The 20,278-nt window shown below is 41.3% G+C and overlaps 1 protein-coding gene across 10 annotated transcripts in view; it reads right to left on the bottom strand.

The window, feature by feature from the left end:
* Window positions 1-16,440: 16,440 nt before the first annotated feature.
* The window catches only part of ERC2 (ELKS/RAB6-interacting/CAST family member 2), a 970,127-nt gene continuing 966,289 nt past the window's right edge, over window positions 16,441-20,278 (bottom strand). For 8 of the 10 annotated variants that reach the window (XM_074403633.1, XM_074403639.1, XM_074403634.1 and 5 more), the window contains one exon: window positions 16,441-19,415. In XM_074403633.1, the coding sequence (XP_074259734.1) occupies window positions 19,176-19,415 (240 nt within the window). In that variant the 3' untranslated portion in view covers window positions 16,441-19,175. The remainder of the gene's footprint in view (window positions 19,416-20,278) is intronic. The other 2 variants (XM_074403640.1, XM_074403643.1) reach the window with 2 other exon arrangements.

The raw sequence follows: 20,278 nt of genomic DNA, 5'->3' as shown, positions 1-20,278 counted from the left end.
GGCCATAAAAGAGGGATGGGCCCCAGGGGCAAGCAGGCTCCATCTTCTGAAATAAACTAATAAAGGGCCCTGAGATGTTTACTCCCTCGCCTCAGAGTCAAGACCAGCAGGGCCCTGTGAGCAGGGTCCCAGATGGAGCCCTAAAGAAGACAAAGAGGCCGGAAGGGGTTGGGGGCTTCCTCACCACCACATGGCCACAGTCAAAGTAATACCATCACTTTGTGCTGCCCCTGGCCTGTGTGGGGGCAAAGGCTCCATTGAAGTTGGAGGACATTTTTGGACTCTGAGTTAACTCCAGGAGGCTCTTTGAGACTCTCAAGCTCTCCCAGCACTGGGCCTGATCACTATGCCCTCCTAACTTACTTATGTGTTATATACCAATTATCCCAGCACCATTTGTTGAACAGGGTGCCCTTTCTCCCTGTAACATTTATGTGTTATATGTTACATAGTATATTGACTATGGCCATTTCATAGTCAATGGTGCTTTGGGAGGGCACCAAATGGATGCTTCAATTTTGTTTCATTTTAGGGGACGTGAGAGTCAGATGGATGTGAGTCTGAATCCCAGTTCTGCCTCTCGCTGACTGAGTGACGCTTGCAGTGGTCACTTACCCTTTTGAGCCTCAGTTTCCTCACCTGTACAACAGAGAGAGGAAACAAACATATTAGGACTGTTCTCATAATTCAGATAATGTACAACAGACCTTGGTCCAGCTCTGCCCATGGAGATAACTGGATGGATGGCAGCTACTGTGATTATTTCAGCCCTGTAAATGTCTGTCTCTGGGTCCCCACGTGAAATCTGGAGACAAACAAGGAGCCTGAGGAGGGTAGGGGTAGGGGTAGGGGCTGGGAAGAGGAGAGAAATGTGGCAATTATAGGATCACCGGACATGCCTTCATAATGGAGTTCAACAAGGATGAGGCAGATATGTGCAGAGATAATAACCAGTAATAAACAATCGTAATAATTGCTGGCAACACTTACTGAGCTCTATGTGCCAGATGCCAGCCCTGTCTAAACTCTTTACATTCATTGCCTTGTTTCATCCTCACTACTTTGTGAGATAGATCCTATTATTATCTGTGTTGTGGAGAAAAAGGAAGGTTCAAAGAGGTCCCAATTTTAATAAAACCAAGCTGTTTTAGGAGTTGCGAATCCTGACGGCTTCTGATTTCACTCCACTGAACACCAGACGTGCACACGACCAGATTCAGCCACACCAGGAATGCCTGATTCAAGCCCAGCTCAATGGAGCTGTCAAAGATTTGTTCTGATTTCATTAACTGGCTGGCTTTGACATCTCTGTCCTTGCCCCACCGCCATCAAGAACAACAACATCCATACTCAGCAATTCACCTTGAATTCTTACCTTGTATTGGGCAGTGTCCTGGAAATTCTCTTCTCTCTGGAAAGAGCTTGTTATCCCTAAAGGAATGAATGAGGGCAGGAGGGCTGTCTCTCACCAGTGTCGCTCAGGTCGTGTCACTTCCCTGCTTAAAGGCTGTCAGAGACTCCCCAGCGTTTATCAGATAAAATCTAAACAGGTTAACCTAGACTTCAGGGTAGCTTCATCCACAGGCATCCTTTGTGCTTGCTCTTCCCTCTGCCTGCCACACTGTCCCTTCTGACCAGTCATCCTCAATTCCTTTAAGTCACCTCCTCATTGTACACATCAATCTCAAAGAAGCTTCCCCCCATGATTCTGTACTCGCTTACTTTGTCTGATTGTCTTTTTTCATCCTGATATAAGCTATTTTATTTACATGTGTATTTGTTTTCTTGTCTGCTTTGTTTTCTCTCAATAGAATGTAAGCTCCAGGAGGGCAAGCGTCTGGTCTGCCTTGTTCATAGTTGTGACACAACCCACTACGAACTCGCACAGAGAATTTGTCCTAAATAAGTGAATGAAGGACTGATCTTAACCTGTGGCCACGCCACTACTAAGCAAAAGTTTGAACCCTGGTAATCTGACTTTAAATAAAAGGGACTTAATCACTGTACCTATAAATAAAGACAAAACTATCTTTTAGAAGATGTCTCTCTGGTTTCCCATATGTGTCCCCACGTTTTACCTTGGCCTCACCCATAGAAGGTTTGCCTTAGTGGAAAGAGTCTAATAAGAGAAATACTTTTCATCTGAAGAAAGACGGTATTCCTTTTTTTTTTTTTTTTTGGAGGCGGAGTTTCACTCTTGTTACCCAGGCTGGAGTGCAATGGCGTGATCTCGGCTCACCGCAACCTCCGCCTCCTAGGTTCAGGCAATTCTCCTGCCTCAGCCTCCTGAGTAGCTGGGATTACAGGCACGCGCCACCATGCCCAACTAATTTTTTGTATTTTTAGTAGAGACGGGGTTTCACCATGTTGACCAGGATGGTCTCGATCTCTTGACCTCGTGATCCACCCGCCTCGGCCTCCCAAAGTGCTGGGATTACAGGCTTGAGCCACCGCGCCAGGCCCAGCGGTATTCCATTTACTCTCCCCTTTCGTTATATTGTTTCTTCTGGAAAGTTGTTTGCTCCTAACTGGCATGTTTTATCACCAGCAGCTGGTATGTCTGTCCTGTAACGCAGCTCAGTGTTGTCCATTCCATATTCTACGTGGCCTGCTGAATTATCTACATGCTGGGTTTAGAAGAATATAGATTAACAGGTTCTGGGGAATACAAGTCCCTTAACTTACATGGAAGAAGCAGACTTTTTTTTTTTTTTTTTTTTTTTATCGGACAGATAGGAGAAGATGCTGGGATTGTATTTTGTTTTATTTTATTTATTTATTTTTGCAATTGTCAATACGGTATGTCTAAATCTCTGACTTAGGGCTTTGGAAATCTGATCTGACTATTCTTAATAACTACTTTTGTTCCCAAACAACTCAAACATGGCCACACTCCTGGGTAGGTATTAACAATCGCAGGTTTTTCAGCTGCTCTGCTAAGTCCGTTCTCCAGAAGGGAACTCTAGAATAGTGGAGTGTTTTTAAAGGTTTGGACTTCAGCACACTGTGAGACCAGCTGGCAGAATTATAGGAGATCATTAGAAAGCAGCCGGCTGATGCTCAGGTTCGGTCCAAACCGGATTCTAACACATTAGGTTGGTGCAAAAGTAACTGCAGGTTTTGCCATTACTTTTAATGGTAAAATTAAATAGATCTAATCCATCCCTTCCAGATAAGAAGCAACAAACAGGTCCTTCTTTCATGGCCACCTGGAAAGCCTACCTGGGGACACGTTTGGACAAGTGTTAGACTTCGGCCAAAAAAAAAAAAAAAAAAAAAAAAAAAAAGGGAGTCCTGAAATCGCAAGACTAACATAATTTTTAAAAATGTTTCTATAAGTGAAATTGATTTTTTAATTGACAAAAATTGCATATACATCTGATGTACAACATGATGTTTTGAAATATGTATACTTTGTGAAAAGGCTAAATCAAGCTAATTCATATAACATATCCATTACCTCACATATTTTACATTCTTTTGTGATGAGCACATTGAAAATTTGTAGTCTTAGCAATTTTCAAGTACATGATACCTTGTTATTAACTACAGTCACCATAATACACAGTAGATCTCTTGAACTTATTTGTCCTGTCTAACTGAAAGTTCGCAGCATCTGACCAACATCTCCTCAGACCTCCTCCCTCTCCCCACTTGGGAGACCATTCTACTCTCTGCATCTGTAAGTTCAACTTTGTTAGATTTCGTATGTAAGTGAGATCATGTAGTATTTGCCTTTCTGTGCCTGGCTTATTTTACCTAGCATAATCTCCTCTAGGTTCATCCATGTTGTCTCAAATGAGAAGATTTTCTTCTTCTTGAAGACTGAATAGTATTCCCTTGTATAAATATGCCACATTCGCATTATCAATCCACCCACTGATGAACGTTTGATTCCATATCTCCATATTTATTGTAATAAATAATGCTCCAATGAGAATGGGAGTGCAGCCATCTTTTTGATATACTGATCTCATTTTTGTTGAATATATATTTTAGAAGTGGAATTGCTGGATCATATGGTAGTTTTTTATTTCTAGCTTTCTAAGGAACCTCCCTGCTGTTTTCCATAATGGCTGAATTAATTTACATTCCCACAGACAAATGTTACACAGTTTTTAATATTAAACCAACGGTGAGAAAAATCTTAAGAGAGATACACAATAGCTCAACATTTCTAAGTGAAAAGGACAGAGTTTAGTCATTCAGTAAGTTACTTGGTATTCCTGACATGGAACTGTACACAAAACATCCAGGAAGCTGACTGCCTTTTTTAACTTTTCAAGAATGTTCTGACTTATCATAGCAATTTTACATTGTACTGAATTTTAACTTGAGTTACCCCAATATGGTTTTTTCATTGTAAGTATTTCCAACCTCCTTAAAAGGTACTTGATGTAATTCTAAACAGCAGAATTAAATCCCAAGTCCTTTTAATTTTGTATACTTTGCTGCTATGATCATCAATGGTGAATAAAGTGACTCTGTTATGACTTCCCCCAAATCTCTCAATGAATCAGTGAATTTTGGATAAAAGTTTCTTTTCTCCACTCAGTTTAATCTTCAGTTCAGTGATCTATATGTGTCCACTAAGGTCAGATGACAATTCATTGGCTTTGAAAAACATAAGAAATATTCCCAGGGCAAAAGATACCGCTGTCATTGAATATCTTTAATGTAAGTGGTTTTGACTTAAGCAAAGATTCCTACTTAACCCAGGAGAAAAGCAGTCACTCTTTGGACATACCACAGAATTCAGGAAAGTGAAGTGAATAACAGCAAAGGATTAAATTTACCTATTCTGGCAGGTACATATATCTACTGAGTATACACAGGAACGTGATGGCTCTACTCACGTGTCATTCACAGGCAACCTCTTCTGCTCAACCCAGGAGCATGCTCCTCTCCCCATGGCCCTCGGTCCTTAGTCATGCAGCTATGTCATAACAGAGATTAGTGGGTACATAAGTGCCTTCCCTCTCTTGTTCTGCATGCACGCTCCATTCAGGGAAGTCTGAAAATATCTCTTGGCTATTTGAAAATGGGATTCCATCCAGAGAATACCAACGTCTATTTCAAAATTTGCCAACAGAAAATAAAAGCAAATCATAAATTTAGAGAGCCAGTTTATTGGGACTGACTTATAGCTACTAAAAATAAATCAAAGAGTAGCTTAAAGCTTACAGAAAGTAAAGGCCATCGACATGACTGATAGGCCATGCATTCATTCATTCATCCCATTGTTTGCTTTTTCAACAAATATTTATGGGTCACCTACTGTGGATCATCAACCATTCATTTAACAAGCAATTTGCGGCCCACCCATTCATTCATTCATCAAATTAGTATTGTACATGCCAGATCACGCTGGTTTGTCCATTTTAGTCAACAGATAATTACTGAGCTCTTGCTGAGTGCCAGGCTTGAAGAGGCTCTAGAAGAAAGTCCCAAATGCATGGGTGAGGTGGGAGCTCCCCAAATATGTTTGTAAACATAGCCTGAATATTACTGCTGCGTGGGCGGTCATTAGGCCTGTGGCCTCTTAGCTAAGTAGTCCTAGATCAGGGCTAAAGGGCTGAAAGGCCAAGTTCAACATTAGGGATTCCTCCTTGTGCTGGCTGGCTAACCCTAGAATCTGCCCAAAGGGAGTCCAGCAAGCAAGTGAGTCACTTGTCGTTAGAAGACAAACACTCTACAGTGGGCACTTCATTGGCAGGGCTTCCAAGCACTGTCATCCAGCTCCGTGAGAGGAGGCTGTTTTGAGAAAGGGAGAACTTAGAACTCAAACAGTCTCTTGTTTACAATCCCCACTATCCCATAGCAAATAGGATTTTCTCCTACTTCTCTTCAAAGGCACTCCCTCCAGCCTGTGCTGAGCATTTTGCATGCATAATATCTTTGAGTCTGACTGGAATATTAGTAAGGCATATTAATATTCCAGTGTTACAGATGAGGAGAGTAAGCTCCAAAAGATGAAGCAACTTGGCCAAGATCACATAGGCAGAATTTAAATGAGCCCTGCAAATCAAGAGCCATGATCCCTGCAAATCAAGAGCCATGATTCCTGCTAAGGGCAAAAGCAGAGGGGAGCAGTAGAAAAAGAAGAGGAGCGATGGAGAGAGATAGGAGGGCAGAGCCAAGAGAGATGGGAAGGATGGAAGAAAAGGAAGAAGGGAATCGGGAAGAAATGAAAGTGTCAGGACAATTCTCCCAGAAGAGTAGTGAGAAAGAATCACATTGTTCTCTCCTCTTCATCCACAGAGGTGAAAATGAAATCCTGGCGGGATTTCAAATCACTGTGTTCATGTTTAAATCAAAATTGGAATCTTTTGCCTGTTATCATGCACCTCATGAAGTGTGCACAAGGCCGGAACTAGGGAGCTTCTTTTTAGTTGTTTTGAACCCAGCTGTGCAACCTCTTAATGGCACATTCTTCAGTTTGCTTCCAGGCATCTTCCTTATGTGACAGCTGTCACTGTTCATGGTGGAGTTTTCACTTGGCCTTAAGACCATGTTCATACCTTTGAACAGTGTTACCTCAGTCTCTCAGTTTCCAGGTGGATCATCTATTTCTTCCTTTTTGGAAAACTCGCCAGATTATCTACTATGTATGTGCCAGGAATTACGCTAATCAGTGGAGATGGTGAATTAAATGAGCCATGGCTCCTGCTCTCAAGGACTCACAATAAAGCAGAGAGGCAGGCCTGTGCAATAAAGATGATGAGAGTAATGCTGATTAATGCTACATACGGAGTTACTTGGGAGACACGGCAAAGAGGAAAAGCAGACCCACTGCTGAAGAAAGAAGACGAAGGATTGCGTCAGCTATGGAGAAAGAGGGCCTATCCTGGACACCTACCCAGCAAAAATTCTTTCTTCTTCTGTGAAGAGCACCTTTGACTCTCCTCTGAGGACGCACCTATACTCTCCTTCCAGGCCAGATGATTTGGTGGGGCTAGCTTCTGCCCCCTGACTTAAGGTAGGGGCATGTGACTCAGGTCTGGCCCATCGGAAAAGAGTCATGTGAAACAGACTAGACTAACAGGAATAGCCTCAAGATTTGTTTGTTTGTTTTTTGCAAAACAAGTAAAAAGAAGCCACCTAATTTTGGCCCTGTGCACACTTCATGAGGTGTATGACAACAGGCAAATGATTCTAATTTTGATTTAAACATGAACACAGTGATTCGAAATCCCACCAGGATTTCATTTTAACCGCAGTAGATGAAGAGTGGAGAACAAATGTAATTCTTTCTCACTACTCTTCTGTAATTGTTTCTCACTACTCTCACTACTCTTTTAAACATTTCCTTTGAAATTTTTAACCTGGTTGTCCCCAAATGCGGAGTTTCTGGGTAAGGGTTGGGAAGTATCACATAACAAAAGCAACACTGGGGATGAGGGCAGTGTAGAAATAAGCAAAGCCCAGCAATGACAAGAAAACTGAGACATTGGTCTTCTGAGCCTGTCAGAGCCCTTGGGTCCAACTGTACCCAAGGCCATTATCCTTCTTGTCTTCTGTCTCTACTTAGTGAAATCAAGGTTTATCCCTTGCAGTTGAAAGAGCTCTGATGATACAACAATTCTTGGTTGTTTTAGGTAAATTAATGTTTAAGTTAATAAAGTAAAGTCAGGCTTAGAGTTAAATGCAAAATACCTGTTCCCTGCTGGGATTTGGACAACCTCACAGAGGCTATAGAAGGTTTGATCCTCTCTTGAGGCAGAATATCTTGTCGGGCTAGGAAGAAACCACTGGAAGTGAATGCTGATTAATGAATGGTGCAAAGTGGCAGGAGATTCTATATGTGAGTCAGGCAGGGGGCTTGGGAGCACTTTGAGGACAAGCCCATGAGTCCAAGGCAGGAAGACAGTGGGTGAGGGGTTTCTCTTAGAGACAGACCACTCTGAGGCTGATTGACAGAAGATGCAGCCTGTGACCTCTATCTACATCTACAGGACATCTGGATTTGACATATTTGATACTATCAGTAAGAAAGTCACCAACTGTCTTTGAAAAGTACGCTCTTGATTTCTGTGGTTTTTCTGATACGACTTCATTTGGAAACATAAGTTAAATGGTTTAAGTAAACTAAATCCATTAGTGGCTTACACCTTAACATCTAAATTTTCACAGAGGAGAATAAAAGACCTTAGATGCCCTATGCCCATTAGAAATAAAATTTAAGGTCAGGTATGGTGGCTCATGCCTGTAATCTCAGCATTTTGGGAGGCCAAGGCAGGCGGGTCACTTGAGGTCAGGTGTTCAAGACTAATCTGGCCAACATGGTGAAACCCCATCTCTTCAAAAATTAGCCAGGCTTGGTGGCGTGCGGCTGTAGTCCCAGCTACTTGGGAGGCTGAGGCAGGAGAATCAACTGAACCCAGGAAGTGGAAACTGCAGTGAGCTGAGATCACACCACTGCACTCCAGCTTGGGCGACAGAGCGAGACTCCGTCTCAAAAAGAAAAAAAGAATTAAAATAACTAGTTTTTCCCTGTGGATTCAGCAATTGATCCCACCATAAATACTGCAAGCTTCCAATATACCGGGCAGCACCACAGAGTTGGGCAAAAATTAGATAAAATGTCTGCCCTTCTGGAAACGAGAGAACAGGATTCACAGTGTTTACCGTGTTATCTTTTTCTTAGTAAATATCATCTCGTCATAGCTACTCTGCAGGATTGCGCCTGGAAAACCAGGCGCTTGGGCTAAATGAGTAGTGACAAAAAAATATACTGTGGGAATTTGCATAAATCCCTGACCCAAAATTATTTTCTTCTGATTTGCTATTTTCCTGAATCTAAAGTGCTCACAGAATGAGGATATTGTTAATGGATGGCCATGAATACCCAAGTTAAGCACAAACTCTGATGAGTTAGGTTTTAGTTAACTAAGAACTGGCACTCATTACACTGCTTCATGACACTAGAAAATACATGTAGTTACTGTTACACGTTAACGTGGATGATACTTCCTGACAGCTTGTCATGTGTTGGACATTCTGCTAAGCATAAAGGTAGCACAGGAACACTGAGTGATTTGCTTGGAGCCACTCAGCCAGGAAGGGGCAAAGACAGGGCTCAAACCTGTCTGCTTGACCCCAAAGGTTTATGCATTACTGAAGTAGAAATATTCTGAGTAATTCCCTGCGGCCATGAAATCATAGTTACTTCCTCAGAGCTTTGTGTACTATTTAGATAGAGAAAAAGCCTGGTTTACCACAGGAGTTCCAGCACCAACAAAGAGAATCAGAGATTTCACAGTGATGAAAAGTTCCGCTTTTGCTAGGGGCCATTCCTTAGTTATAAAGAAGGAAAGAACATGCCTCTGTAATAATGACTTCATTAAATGCAGCCCGACCCATCTATGGCCCTAAAACATTACCAACCAGAATCAAAAAAGTGGTAGAATGTTTTCTCTCTTGAGAATTTTCCAAGACTTTACAAACATGACCCCATTAATCCACTCAATACCCGGATGAGATAGGTAGTTGGAAGTTATTATTATTATCACTGTCAAGATAGAATATCTGAAGCCAAGAGAGATTAAGCAATTAGTCTGAGGTCAAATGGTGAGCCAGAGACAGACCTGGGAATGAAGCAATTATCTTCCAAAATTCCAAACAAATGCAAAAACTGATTGGCTGGCTACCACCATGTGCTAATATCCAGTTATATGCCCTCCTCCTTAAATGACTGGCCTTACATGAGATTTCTTCAGCTGTATCGAACTGGATTGGTTCAATAGCAATGTCCAAACATCAGATTTTTCTAAAGTATTGGCTAAAAAATATAAAATATAACTCCTTGCTCCAAATGTGGTATTCATTTTACCTAGCTCTGTTACATTTAATCAGACCTGTGTGCACAGCTTTGGAGGATAAAGGGAGAATTGTTCTACGAAGAAGTCCTGCTTGTGTGCTCTTTAGAGAATCTGTAGAACATAAAAAGGTTTAGGGAGCATCTTGCAATTTCTCTGATGTTGAGACTGAGAAAAAAATGAACATAAACGAGCTTTGACTTGTACAAAATTTGGAATCCAATTACTCACCTTTGAGCTTATGATGGCTCTTCAGTCAAATACCCTTTACTCTTTTCAGCTGTGTACTTTTAACAGTAGGTGAAGCTGTATAATCAAAAGTCATAGGTTAGGGAAAGAGAAGACTTCCAGGTGAGCCAAGAGAAATCTATTCTTTGAGCTAATAATTCCAAGGTCATATACAAAGAAAGTGGGTCTATTGAAGAAAATGCTGTTAATGACCCCTCTTGTCTGATTTTGCAAAAGGCCCTGCCCCTCCAAATTCCTGAAGCAAATTTTTATTCCTTTCTGTCTACTTGAGTATTTGGTGTTTTAAAATAAATTACTCTGTTATCAATTTTGACTGGTATGGGGCAAGGTGAGATATTGGTGAAATTGTTATTATCAAAAGGAAAATAAGGCCCCATTTAGTTAGGTTGGTGGGAGGGCATCACCCCCTTTACAACCAGCCACATGTCATGCTACGAGTTTGTTCTTTAAGAATTCAGTAGCCACTTTTGGATTTGTTGAATTTCAGTTTCTTTGAGCAGCCAAATCAGACTCTTGGAGAAATTATTCTCCCATGACTTCATAATTTCTGGAAGTACAGGAGATTTGGGACTGGTCACCTTAAGAAATTCCAATTATGTCTCCTATCACTGCTCAATCTGCTCAATCTTTTCTCAGCCCTTTAGTCCTGTGCTGATGGGGTCAGCTCCTTTCAGAAACACCAAATGTGGCCCATGCCTACTGCAGGAATGCTAGCTTGCTAATGTGCAGGCACTGTGAGGGAAACAATTACAAAGCTTGTCATTTTCTTTTTTTCAAAAATCAAACGCTTTTTGCAGAATCAAAAGTCAAGACAATTCCTTTCCGGCAACCCGTTTCACCTCGTTTCTCTCAAGCTAAATATAATGTTCAGAAACCAGAGCATCATCAACTAGACTTTGGGACCCAAATCTAACACCCTGCAAAGAACTATCTTAAGCATTTCCAAATGGAGTTATGATGTCTTAATATTTCCAAAAGTCCTAGTAAGTTGCAGACGTGGGATATTTTCACAGAACCCACTAAGCTACTGTGTTTGAAGAATGTCGAACAGCATGGCAAACAACCATGCTATAAAATCAACTAAGACAGGCAACTGAATTACAAAAGAAGCATTGAAAACCAAGGCTATGGATTTTGGATGTGGGCAAAGGTACTGATTTCCAACCAACCCATGGCGAATCCTAAAGCCTTCATTCTTACAGATGTGTGAATATGCAGCATTAGTGTGGGAAAGAGGAAATGGTCCTACACAAACCAAAGGCTTATGGCGCTTATGCCATGCTGGCGTTACGTCTTTTTCTGTTTTTCTAACCAGGCGCACATTTCTTATCACACAAGTTGGTCAGGTCTTTCCTGAATTTTTAAAACATGGTGTTTATTGTCCAAAACTCCTGCTCTCAACTTGAGTTCATGTGTCTTGTGGAAGTACAAGTGGTAATTATACAAGTCTTTCCTTCCCTGTCATTGGCAACAGTAACCAGGGAAATTTACAGCCCCCAATATCCAGATCTGGAAACTGGTTATTAAACGTGGTCGAGGAAAACCCTGACGTGGCAAATGGGATCTGAGCAAGGACCAGCTCAGCAGTGGTTCTTGTGAGAGAATGGCTGGGAGTCAGCAATCCGACTTCATTAAACATTTTTATTATTTGTGATATTATTACCGGTAAAAACATTTCCATTTGTTTAGGATCTATTATGTGGCTGGCATTGTGTTAAATGACCATTTGATCCTTGTTAAAAGACAACAACTCAAACCTTCTGGAACTGTATTATAATGTTAGGATGAGGAAACAAACAGAGAAAAGACTGAGTAACTGACCAAGGGTTATTTATTTGGCGTGCTGTGGAGTCAGAATTTTAAGAGACTGTAAACTCAGATGCACTCAGGGATCAGGCAAGTTACACACAAAGGTGAAGTTGGCCAGGTGTAATATTTTAGAGAGAAGTAAGGACAAGAGAAATGGCAAGCATACCCAAAACTTCCACAGGCATGCCAGCTCCAAGCCTACCACTTACTGCACCATCAAAAAAGTTTATCCAGGTGCAAATGGCTCATGCCTATAACTCCAGCAGTTTGGGAGGCTGAGATAGGAGGATAGATTCAGGCCAGGAATTCAAGACTGGCTTGGGCAATATAGTGAGACCCCAACTCTACAAAATTAAAAAAAAAAAAAAGCTGGGCATGGTAGTGTGTACCTATAGTCCCAGCTACTCAGAAGGCTGAGGCAGGAGGATTGCTTGAGCCCAGGAGTTGAAGGCTGCAGTGAGCTATGACTGTACTACTGCACTCCAACTGTGGCAACAGAGCAAGACTCTATCCCACACACACAAACAAACAGACAAGAAACAGGAGTTAGAAAAACAAATTTTCAGGTGCAGTGGCTCCTGTAATCCCAGAAATTTGGGACGCCAAGGCAGGTGGATTACTTGAGGTCAGGAGATTAAGACCAGCCTGGCCCATCTCCACTAAAAATACAAAAATTAGCCAGGCATGATGGCACACACCTGTAATCCCAGCTACTTGGGTGGGTGAGGTAGGAAGATTGCTTAAGCCTGGGATGCAGAGGTTGCAGCAAACCAAGACTGTGCAACTGCACTCCAGCCTGAGTGACAAGGTGAAACTCTGTCTCAAAAAAAAAAAAAAAAAAAAAAAAAATGAATTTTAAGATATCGTGCCTCCCACAGAAACAAAAGCAAACAGAAGAAACCCTAAATCCTACATGTATTTCACAGGCCTTAGTTTGCCACCCTCTGTGATGTTAAACTGGATTAACACTCGATGGCATTACATTTTTTAGGGTAAACTTTTTAAATGAGATAAAAGAGAGAGGTAGAAAAGTATACAAAGTGTAAGTACATCATTTGATGAATTTTTGCAAACTGAATAGGGTCATGTAATAAATTTCCAGGTCAAGAATTCCAACTCCTAACCCTATATATTAATTTTGCCTTTTTCTGAGCTTCATATGATATAATCATATTGTATGTCCTCCTTTGTACATCTGCTTTCACCCTGTATTCTGTAAGATTTGTTCCTGTAGCAGCAGGAAGCAATGGTTCCTTCTGAAGAGCTTTTATTCTCAAATCTGGTGCTTGATTTATTCACCTGATATATTAGTTCATTCTAACACTGCTATGAAGAACTGCCTGAGACTGGGTAATTTATAAAGGAAAGAGGCTTAATTGACTTACAGTTCAGCATGGCTTGAGGGGCCTCAGGAAACTTACAATCATGGTGAAAGGCAAAGGGGAAGCAAGGCACTTTCTTCACAAGGTGGCAGTGGGAGAACTGCAAGCAGGGGAAATGCCAGAGGTTTATACAATCATCAGTTCTCATAAGAACTCACTCACTATCATGAGAACAGCACGGCGTAAACAGCCCCCATCATCCAATCACCTTCCACCAGATCCCTCCTAGACATGTGGGGATTATGTGAACTATGATTCAAGATGACATTTGGGTGGGAACACAGCCAAATCGTGTCACCTAGAGTATCTTATACCCGTGCAACGAAAGAGGAAGACTTCCTTCTCTGAATGTCGATTCTAAAAACGAAAACAAGCTGCTCTAGTACTTTGTTAGAGTTGTGGAAAGTACTGTTGTTAAAATGTATTTTCCCATGAATTGCCACGTTCTGTCCATTCACATGCCATATCAGGTAGTTGGGAGCCATGTTATTCCCATTGACTGTGTTGAGAAACAGAGGTCACATGCAGTTGCATGATTGTATGCTTTTCCTAAGCACAAGTTAGCCAAAATAGTCTAACTGGCAAAACAGTTAGACAACTGAGATTGTCTGGCAAATCTCAGTTGGCAAAATAGACAACTGAGATTTTAGTTGAGGTTTACTGATTAATAATCTGATGCTATTTCCACCTGAACACATACCCGTTAGCATGGTACCCAAGGCCCTCTCCCACCTCAGGGTGGGGGGATCTGTTCAGTCCCCTTTTACCGGGTGCTCCATCTGCAACCGCAAGGTTGTTCAAGGAAGTGTGGGAGGTCAGCGGGGGGCTGGTGCCCAGAGACTGAGGGCTTGGAAGAAACCCAAGAGGCCTGAGGATAACAAGGTTAAATCCAGTGCACTAAGCTTTGTCTAGGCTCTCCTTTTGCTGTGTCTTGATTTCCCCTGGGAGCCACAGTCTTACTGTGTGGCAGTCCGTTCTCTTGTACTACTGGTTAACTACAGAAATTGGTAATGAAGCCACCAGCCCCCTGAGGCCCTGCGTGTCATGTGGCCATGTTAGAAACCAAATGCATCCCAGAAACACTGAGTGGGATCTGAACTTCACTCCCTAATGTCTCACTGGCCTGACCTGTGAGACACCCCAATACCTCCCTTAAGCACAAGAGCCTGCTGGGCACTGGGTTCAAAGCCTGGCTCCACCACTTAACTATCTGGGAGCCCCTGGGTGAGGCACGTAAACTCTCTAGGCCTTCTTTTCTTTGTCTGTAAAATGAGGTTAACAATAGTGCCTGTCTCAAGGGATTACTATGAGGCTAAGAGTTCATGTAAGCACAGCCTTTAGCACAATACTGGCATCAAATATGCACTCTAGAATTGCATGTTGCTTCTGGTCATCTCTGTGGACCTCCATTTCCTTTGCTGTAAAATGTGGGTCATGACAATAGCTACCTTGTGGGACTGTTGTCAGGAATAAGCAGAGTTGATCCACGTAAGTCCTTAGTATCGTGGTCTGGCTCCTAGCAAATGCTCGATAATGTTCAGTTATTTATTATTAGTGTAATTATTATTATGGATCAGCAATTCTACAAATTAGGATGTCTCTCTAGTCTTTTGTAATGGCAGTCCACAGACACCAGATGTAGTCAAACCTCCAGAGTATCAAACTTAAGTCTCTGTGCTTCTGTGGAACTAAGGGTACAGATAAACCTACAGTCGGAGTCCAGCAGTGTGTGGGCTGGTACCTTCTTACCGAAAAGAGCAATTTCTAGGTAAAGAAGCAGAGGTTCCATGTGGCCAGCTGGATTTACATAACCGGGCCTGAATGCCAGCTGCTGCTTCAGGAAGTTCTAGGCGGTAAGAAATTCTATTCCAACTCTTTCTATAAAAAAAAAAAAAAGGCAACAGAGTTAAAAGGGAAAACAACTTTGCAGGTCCCCCCAAATGTACCCAACTTTGAGGGATGGTCACGTGTGGTGACTTTGAGCCCAGAAATGTTTCTTCACGTACAGAAACAAAATATTTCCCCCATGTTGTCAAGAGTCAGCTGGAGGAAGGTTTTGTTCCTTCCTCTCCTTCTCAAAGAGTTCAGGGACACATATTCCTGTTTCCAGAGCTCTAGGGACAGTCTTGGATTGCCATGAACTTACCATGTATGTGTGGATCAGTCACTTCTGACTTGGCCTCAGTTTCTTCATCTGGTAAAATGAAGATGTTGGATTACACGACATCTAACATACTTTCTAGCTCTGACAATCAATTACTCATTGATTTCACTCATGGTAAGAATTGGAAATTCATTCCCTGGAATCTAAATCCAACCATTAAAGGAACCAGGGGCTGGTTCTGCAGGCCACAAAAGGACATTTAGCAGTGAGGTTCTTCACTGATCCACAGACAGGCTGTAAAGGCTGGTGAGCCCTTGCATGGACAATTGTGTGTGTATCCAAGCAGTGGCAGGGCTAGCCATATTTTTGCTTGACCAGCTTTCTTGTCCCTCTCTTCTAGAATAGAATCCATTTTTCCCTGTTGGAAACTGCTCTCCACCACCCTTGCCAGTGAGGCTGTCAATCACATGGCCTTGGAAAAGGTGATTGTGTGCATGATCCAATAAAGAAGCACCAAGTGTACCTTTAGGGGACAGATGTAGAAGCTCAGAGAGATAAGGTCTCTCCTTTAAAAATCAAAAGTACTCAAAGCTGTTGGAAGTCATCTTTGCAACCAAGTAGAGAGAGCTCAGCAGAGTCCAAAGCCAACCCAACAGAAAGTGCAGAGGGAAATAGGGAGAGAAGGAGGGGAAAGGGAGAAGAAGGAGAGAAGGAGAAAGAGATAGGAAGAGGGAGAAAAAGGTAAGAGACAAAAGATGGGAAGGAGGAAGAGAGGGAGGGATCAGGAGACACAGAGGAAGAGATTGAGAGAGGGAGAAAGAGAAAGGACACAGGGAAGGAAGAAAGAAGGCAGACACTGCCAATAACTTGAATTTCCTAATTTGAACCTCTGATTTTCTAATTTGAACCTCTAGATCCAGATGTACATAAAGGAAGACTTATGTCTTCACCTTTCCAGTTAAGTGAGCCAATAACTTCCCTATTTACTTCAGTCCATGGGGTTCTTCAAATAGGGATCCATGACCCTCAAAATATTAGAAACCGCACAATTGGAGCATTTATTAGAGATAGAATGAACTCACTTCAGAAAGAAACAAGGTTTATTTGATGAATATAAATAAGGCGATCAGCACAAAGTACTTCTCATACACATGATAACAAATTTATGAACTGTACATAGCTTGTACATTGTTCTACTAGACACGAGGTTACAATGACTGGCTAATACATGCCCACTGGTAGTTTCCAGGGTTCCTTAGTTTTATTTATTTATTTTTCATATCGATGTCCATAATCACATGGTCAATATCACAACCCACATGCCACTCACTTGAAGAAATATTACAAGAAGCACTATCAAACGAGGGTCTCAGGGAATTAGATACACTGACCCTCGGCAGCATTCAATCGCCACTCTACACAAAAACATTGCAGATAGAGCTTATGTCAACACATTTGAGGTCTCGTCATAAACACTGTTTAAAAAGTAAATTGAAACCCACTTTCAAATGAAAGTTGACACGCTGTTAACGTGCATACTGGATACACAAAAATCATTAAATACAAAATTGAGACTGTACATCAAAATCAAATGGGGCATAAAGTACAAGCTTGCTTTTGCACAAAGTAAGACCAACTTCTCCTAAATGTTAGCCCACACTTTTTTTTTCAACTAAGTTATGATTAGAAGGAAACCTGTTAACGTTTGCGCAAAGGAAATAGCTTCCCAACATCACAGTGTTCGTTGTAAACCCAGAGACTATTCTTAATATGTGAAAAAGGGATATTCTAGGTAACCCCCAAACATCAGAGAATATGACATGAAATGGAAAAGGTTGTTATGTTTGATAGAATTTAATTTTTAAGGGACTAAATGATTTGCCCCCATAAAGGTAAGATCAATAATACTTTTAACCAACAAAAGTTGGGCAGAAAATGATCCCCTCAAATAATAGCTGTGACAAAATTGGCACATACATAGAAATAGCTAGCTATACATGGGTTGGTTGTTTTTGTTTTTGTTTTCTATTTCAAGGACCCTATTTTGCCTACTGGATTTCCTACTTCCTACTTCAAGTATTCAGTTGCAGAGTTCAGTCCAGGACCTGGTTGTAGGAGGCAGTGAGGACCACTTCTTTGAGGACATCCAAACTCTTCACTGGGATGCATTTGTGGCCTGGGTTTTCAGTGCAACATTGTGTCAAAATTTGCTAAATGAGCTTGCAAAGAACTCTGCTTACTTCTCTAACCAAGACCTAGATCCCTCTGACAGTTAAAGGACAAACTTTTAAAACATAAATGCATTTGGATTATTTATGCAACACGTAAGCATTACATAGTTTGTTATACTTACTGATGACAAGAACAAAGCCGGAAGCAAGAAACCTGCTTGAGTATCTTAACTATGAATGCACCAAGAAAAAATAGTGCAACTCAGAGACGGTTTCATCTTCCCCAACAAATAAGGTGTCTGTCTTTTAAATATCTCTATGGCTCACGAGAGAGGTCCAGAGTTAATTGCACCAACATTTTAAAAAGTAATAATAACGACTAAAGTCAATGCAAGACTTCAGGAACATCTGTTTAGTATCCTTTCCACAGCAGCAAAGAAAGACAACTATATTTATTAAGGCCACTCATGCTTAAATTCACTGTTTGTCCTTTAAAAATGCAGGTTTTCATCTCCCACTTGCATACACGTGGTAGGGTTTCTTCCATTGACAAGGAAATGGAGCAATACAAGAATTGCACATGTTTGCCAGACTCAGTCATGAGTTTTATGAAGTTATAACAATTTTAATTGTTTTTTAATACTCAGAGGAAGCAGTAGGAGTTTAATTCTCCTTAGTACCATATCACTGTATGTAAAAGACCTCAAAATTTGGTCTTTTTCCCTGGCATGTGCTTTAAACAATGACTGTATCCACATACATGTTGTGTAGAGCTATATACAGATACACAGCTTTTGTGATTGTTCCTCATTCATCAATGTTTTCATGTTTGATGCTGAAAATGATTTGGATTCCATGTTGTGGATACATTTTCTTTTAAAAAAAAATGAGAAATGACCCTTCATTTACAGAAAATCTAAGCTTACACTGTTTGCACAGCATTTGGATCTTGAAACGTAAATGAGCCCCAGCTTCTTCGTGGAGACCTGCGTGTACCGGGATGGTAAGAGTCTGAGGCTCGGTGGCATCCCCACCACAGGGATATGCGGGACACAGGAACTAGAGATAGGCAGGTGCCTCAGGCTTTTGCCACTTTCCGGTACATGACCTGGGTAGATAAAATTATGAATGATCAATTTAGATGTGCCATGCATTGTCAGAGACACACACCATGTTCTCATAAGGCGATTTCTTGGCAAGTATTAGTGGTTTAAGAAATTGATTTCATTTCCAACCTGGCCCAGAGGTAACTACTGGTTACACCCTCAAAATGTGGTTCTTCAAACAACAGATTAAAGAAATAGAGGAGGGTAAAGGCTCGCAATTTTTGGTGTTTTTTTGTTTCTTTGTCAAACACTCCATTCATCGTGGTATACAAACACTGCCAACACCACTCACTCACAGAGAACTGATACTTTTTGACAATCTAATGAGTTAGGAATGACCACTTAGATGGAACCAGCAGGATACTGGAGATGAGGCTAGTTGTCCAACGGAAACTGAATCCACAGTTAAAATCCTATGGAGTTCAAATTTATCCAATGATGTTTAAGTAACTTAAACAAAATGTTATCAAATAATGATATTCAGCAAAGATGATCACATTCAAAATGCCTACATCCAGACACAAATAGAAGACATATCACTTTTCTCCTCCTCTGCATTCTTCCTTTCCAACATATCCACATCCATGAGAAATGACACGAGGTGATGAAGGAAATAGCGAGTAGAACAGAATCACGCTCAATAATGTAAGTGAAAACTCCCCTTCCATTCTGATGGGCCGCTCCAGGTGGTGGTGAGTGATGTGAGCCGCACTGCAATAGATTATCAGAATATTGCTGCAGAGCTGCATGTTCCCTTTATTCAGCCCTTCTGATAGCTGCAACAAGAAAGCACATTAATTTAGCAAGGGAAGAAACTGGCAACAATATCTGAGCTAATCCTGACAGCAGGTTTCCCACTCTTCACCACTGCAGCAGCCTCTCCACGGCTCTCCATGGTTGGGGTTGGGTGGGAGTGGGGAGAGGGTAAGGGGAAGAAACACAGAGGAAGGCCAAAGTGAACAGAAAAATAGACTATGTCCTGCAAGTGCATCTGAGAAGAGACCTCTTTCAAAATATGTCACATATATGTATAAATGTCTCTTGATATACAAAAAAAGAAACTGAAGGAAATACGCCAAAATGTTCTAGTGATTATTTCCACATAATCAGACTACATGTCAACTTTAATTCTCTCCACACTTTTCTACAATGATGATGTTTTTAAAATTATTTTTTAACTTGACTTTATAGAGATTAAAGAAGGTTAAGATATCAGAGAACTTAGCATTCACTTAAAAAATATCTGAGAGCAACATTTTAAAAGGATATTGGATCCAGCAATTTTACTCCCAGGTATATACCCCAAAGACCTAAAACAGGGACGCAAACAAATACTCATATGCAAATATCCATAACACCATTCACAAGAGCCACAAGTGCCCACCAGCAAAGAAATGGATAAGCAAAATGTGTTACACATATACAATGGAGTATCACTCAGCCATAAAATAAAAGTAAAGTTAGGATGCAGGGTGCGACATGGATAAACCTTGAACACACCATCCTAAATGAATAAACTAGAAAAAGACAAATATGGTGTGAGTCCACGTATATGAAATATGTAAAACGGATACACTCATAGATGCAGATATCAGATGAGAGGTTACCAGGAACTCGGGTGGGGGAGGAAGAATGGGGA

The sequence above is a fragment of the Saimiri boliviensis genome, chromosome 8 (assembly GCF_048565385.1).
Source record: "Saimiri boliviensis isolate mSaiBol1 chromosome 8, mSaiBol1.pri, whole genome shotgun sequence".
Taxonomy (NCBI): domain Eukaryota; kingdom Metazoa; phylum Chordata; class Mammalia; order Primates; family Cebidae; genus Saimiri; species Saimiri boliviensis.
Note: the sequence above shows the minus strand (reverse complement) of the source record. Positions and strands in the feature narration are given on the sequence as shown.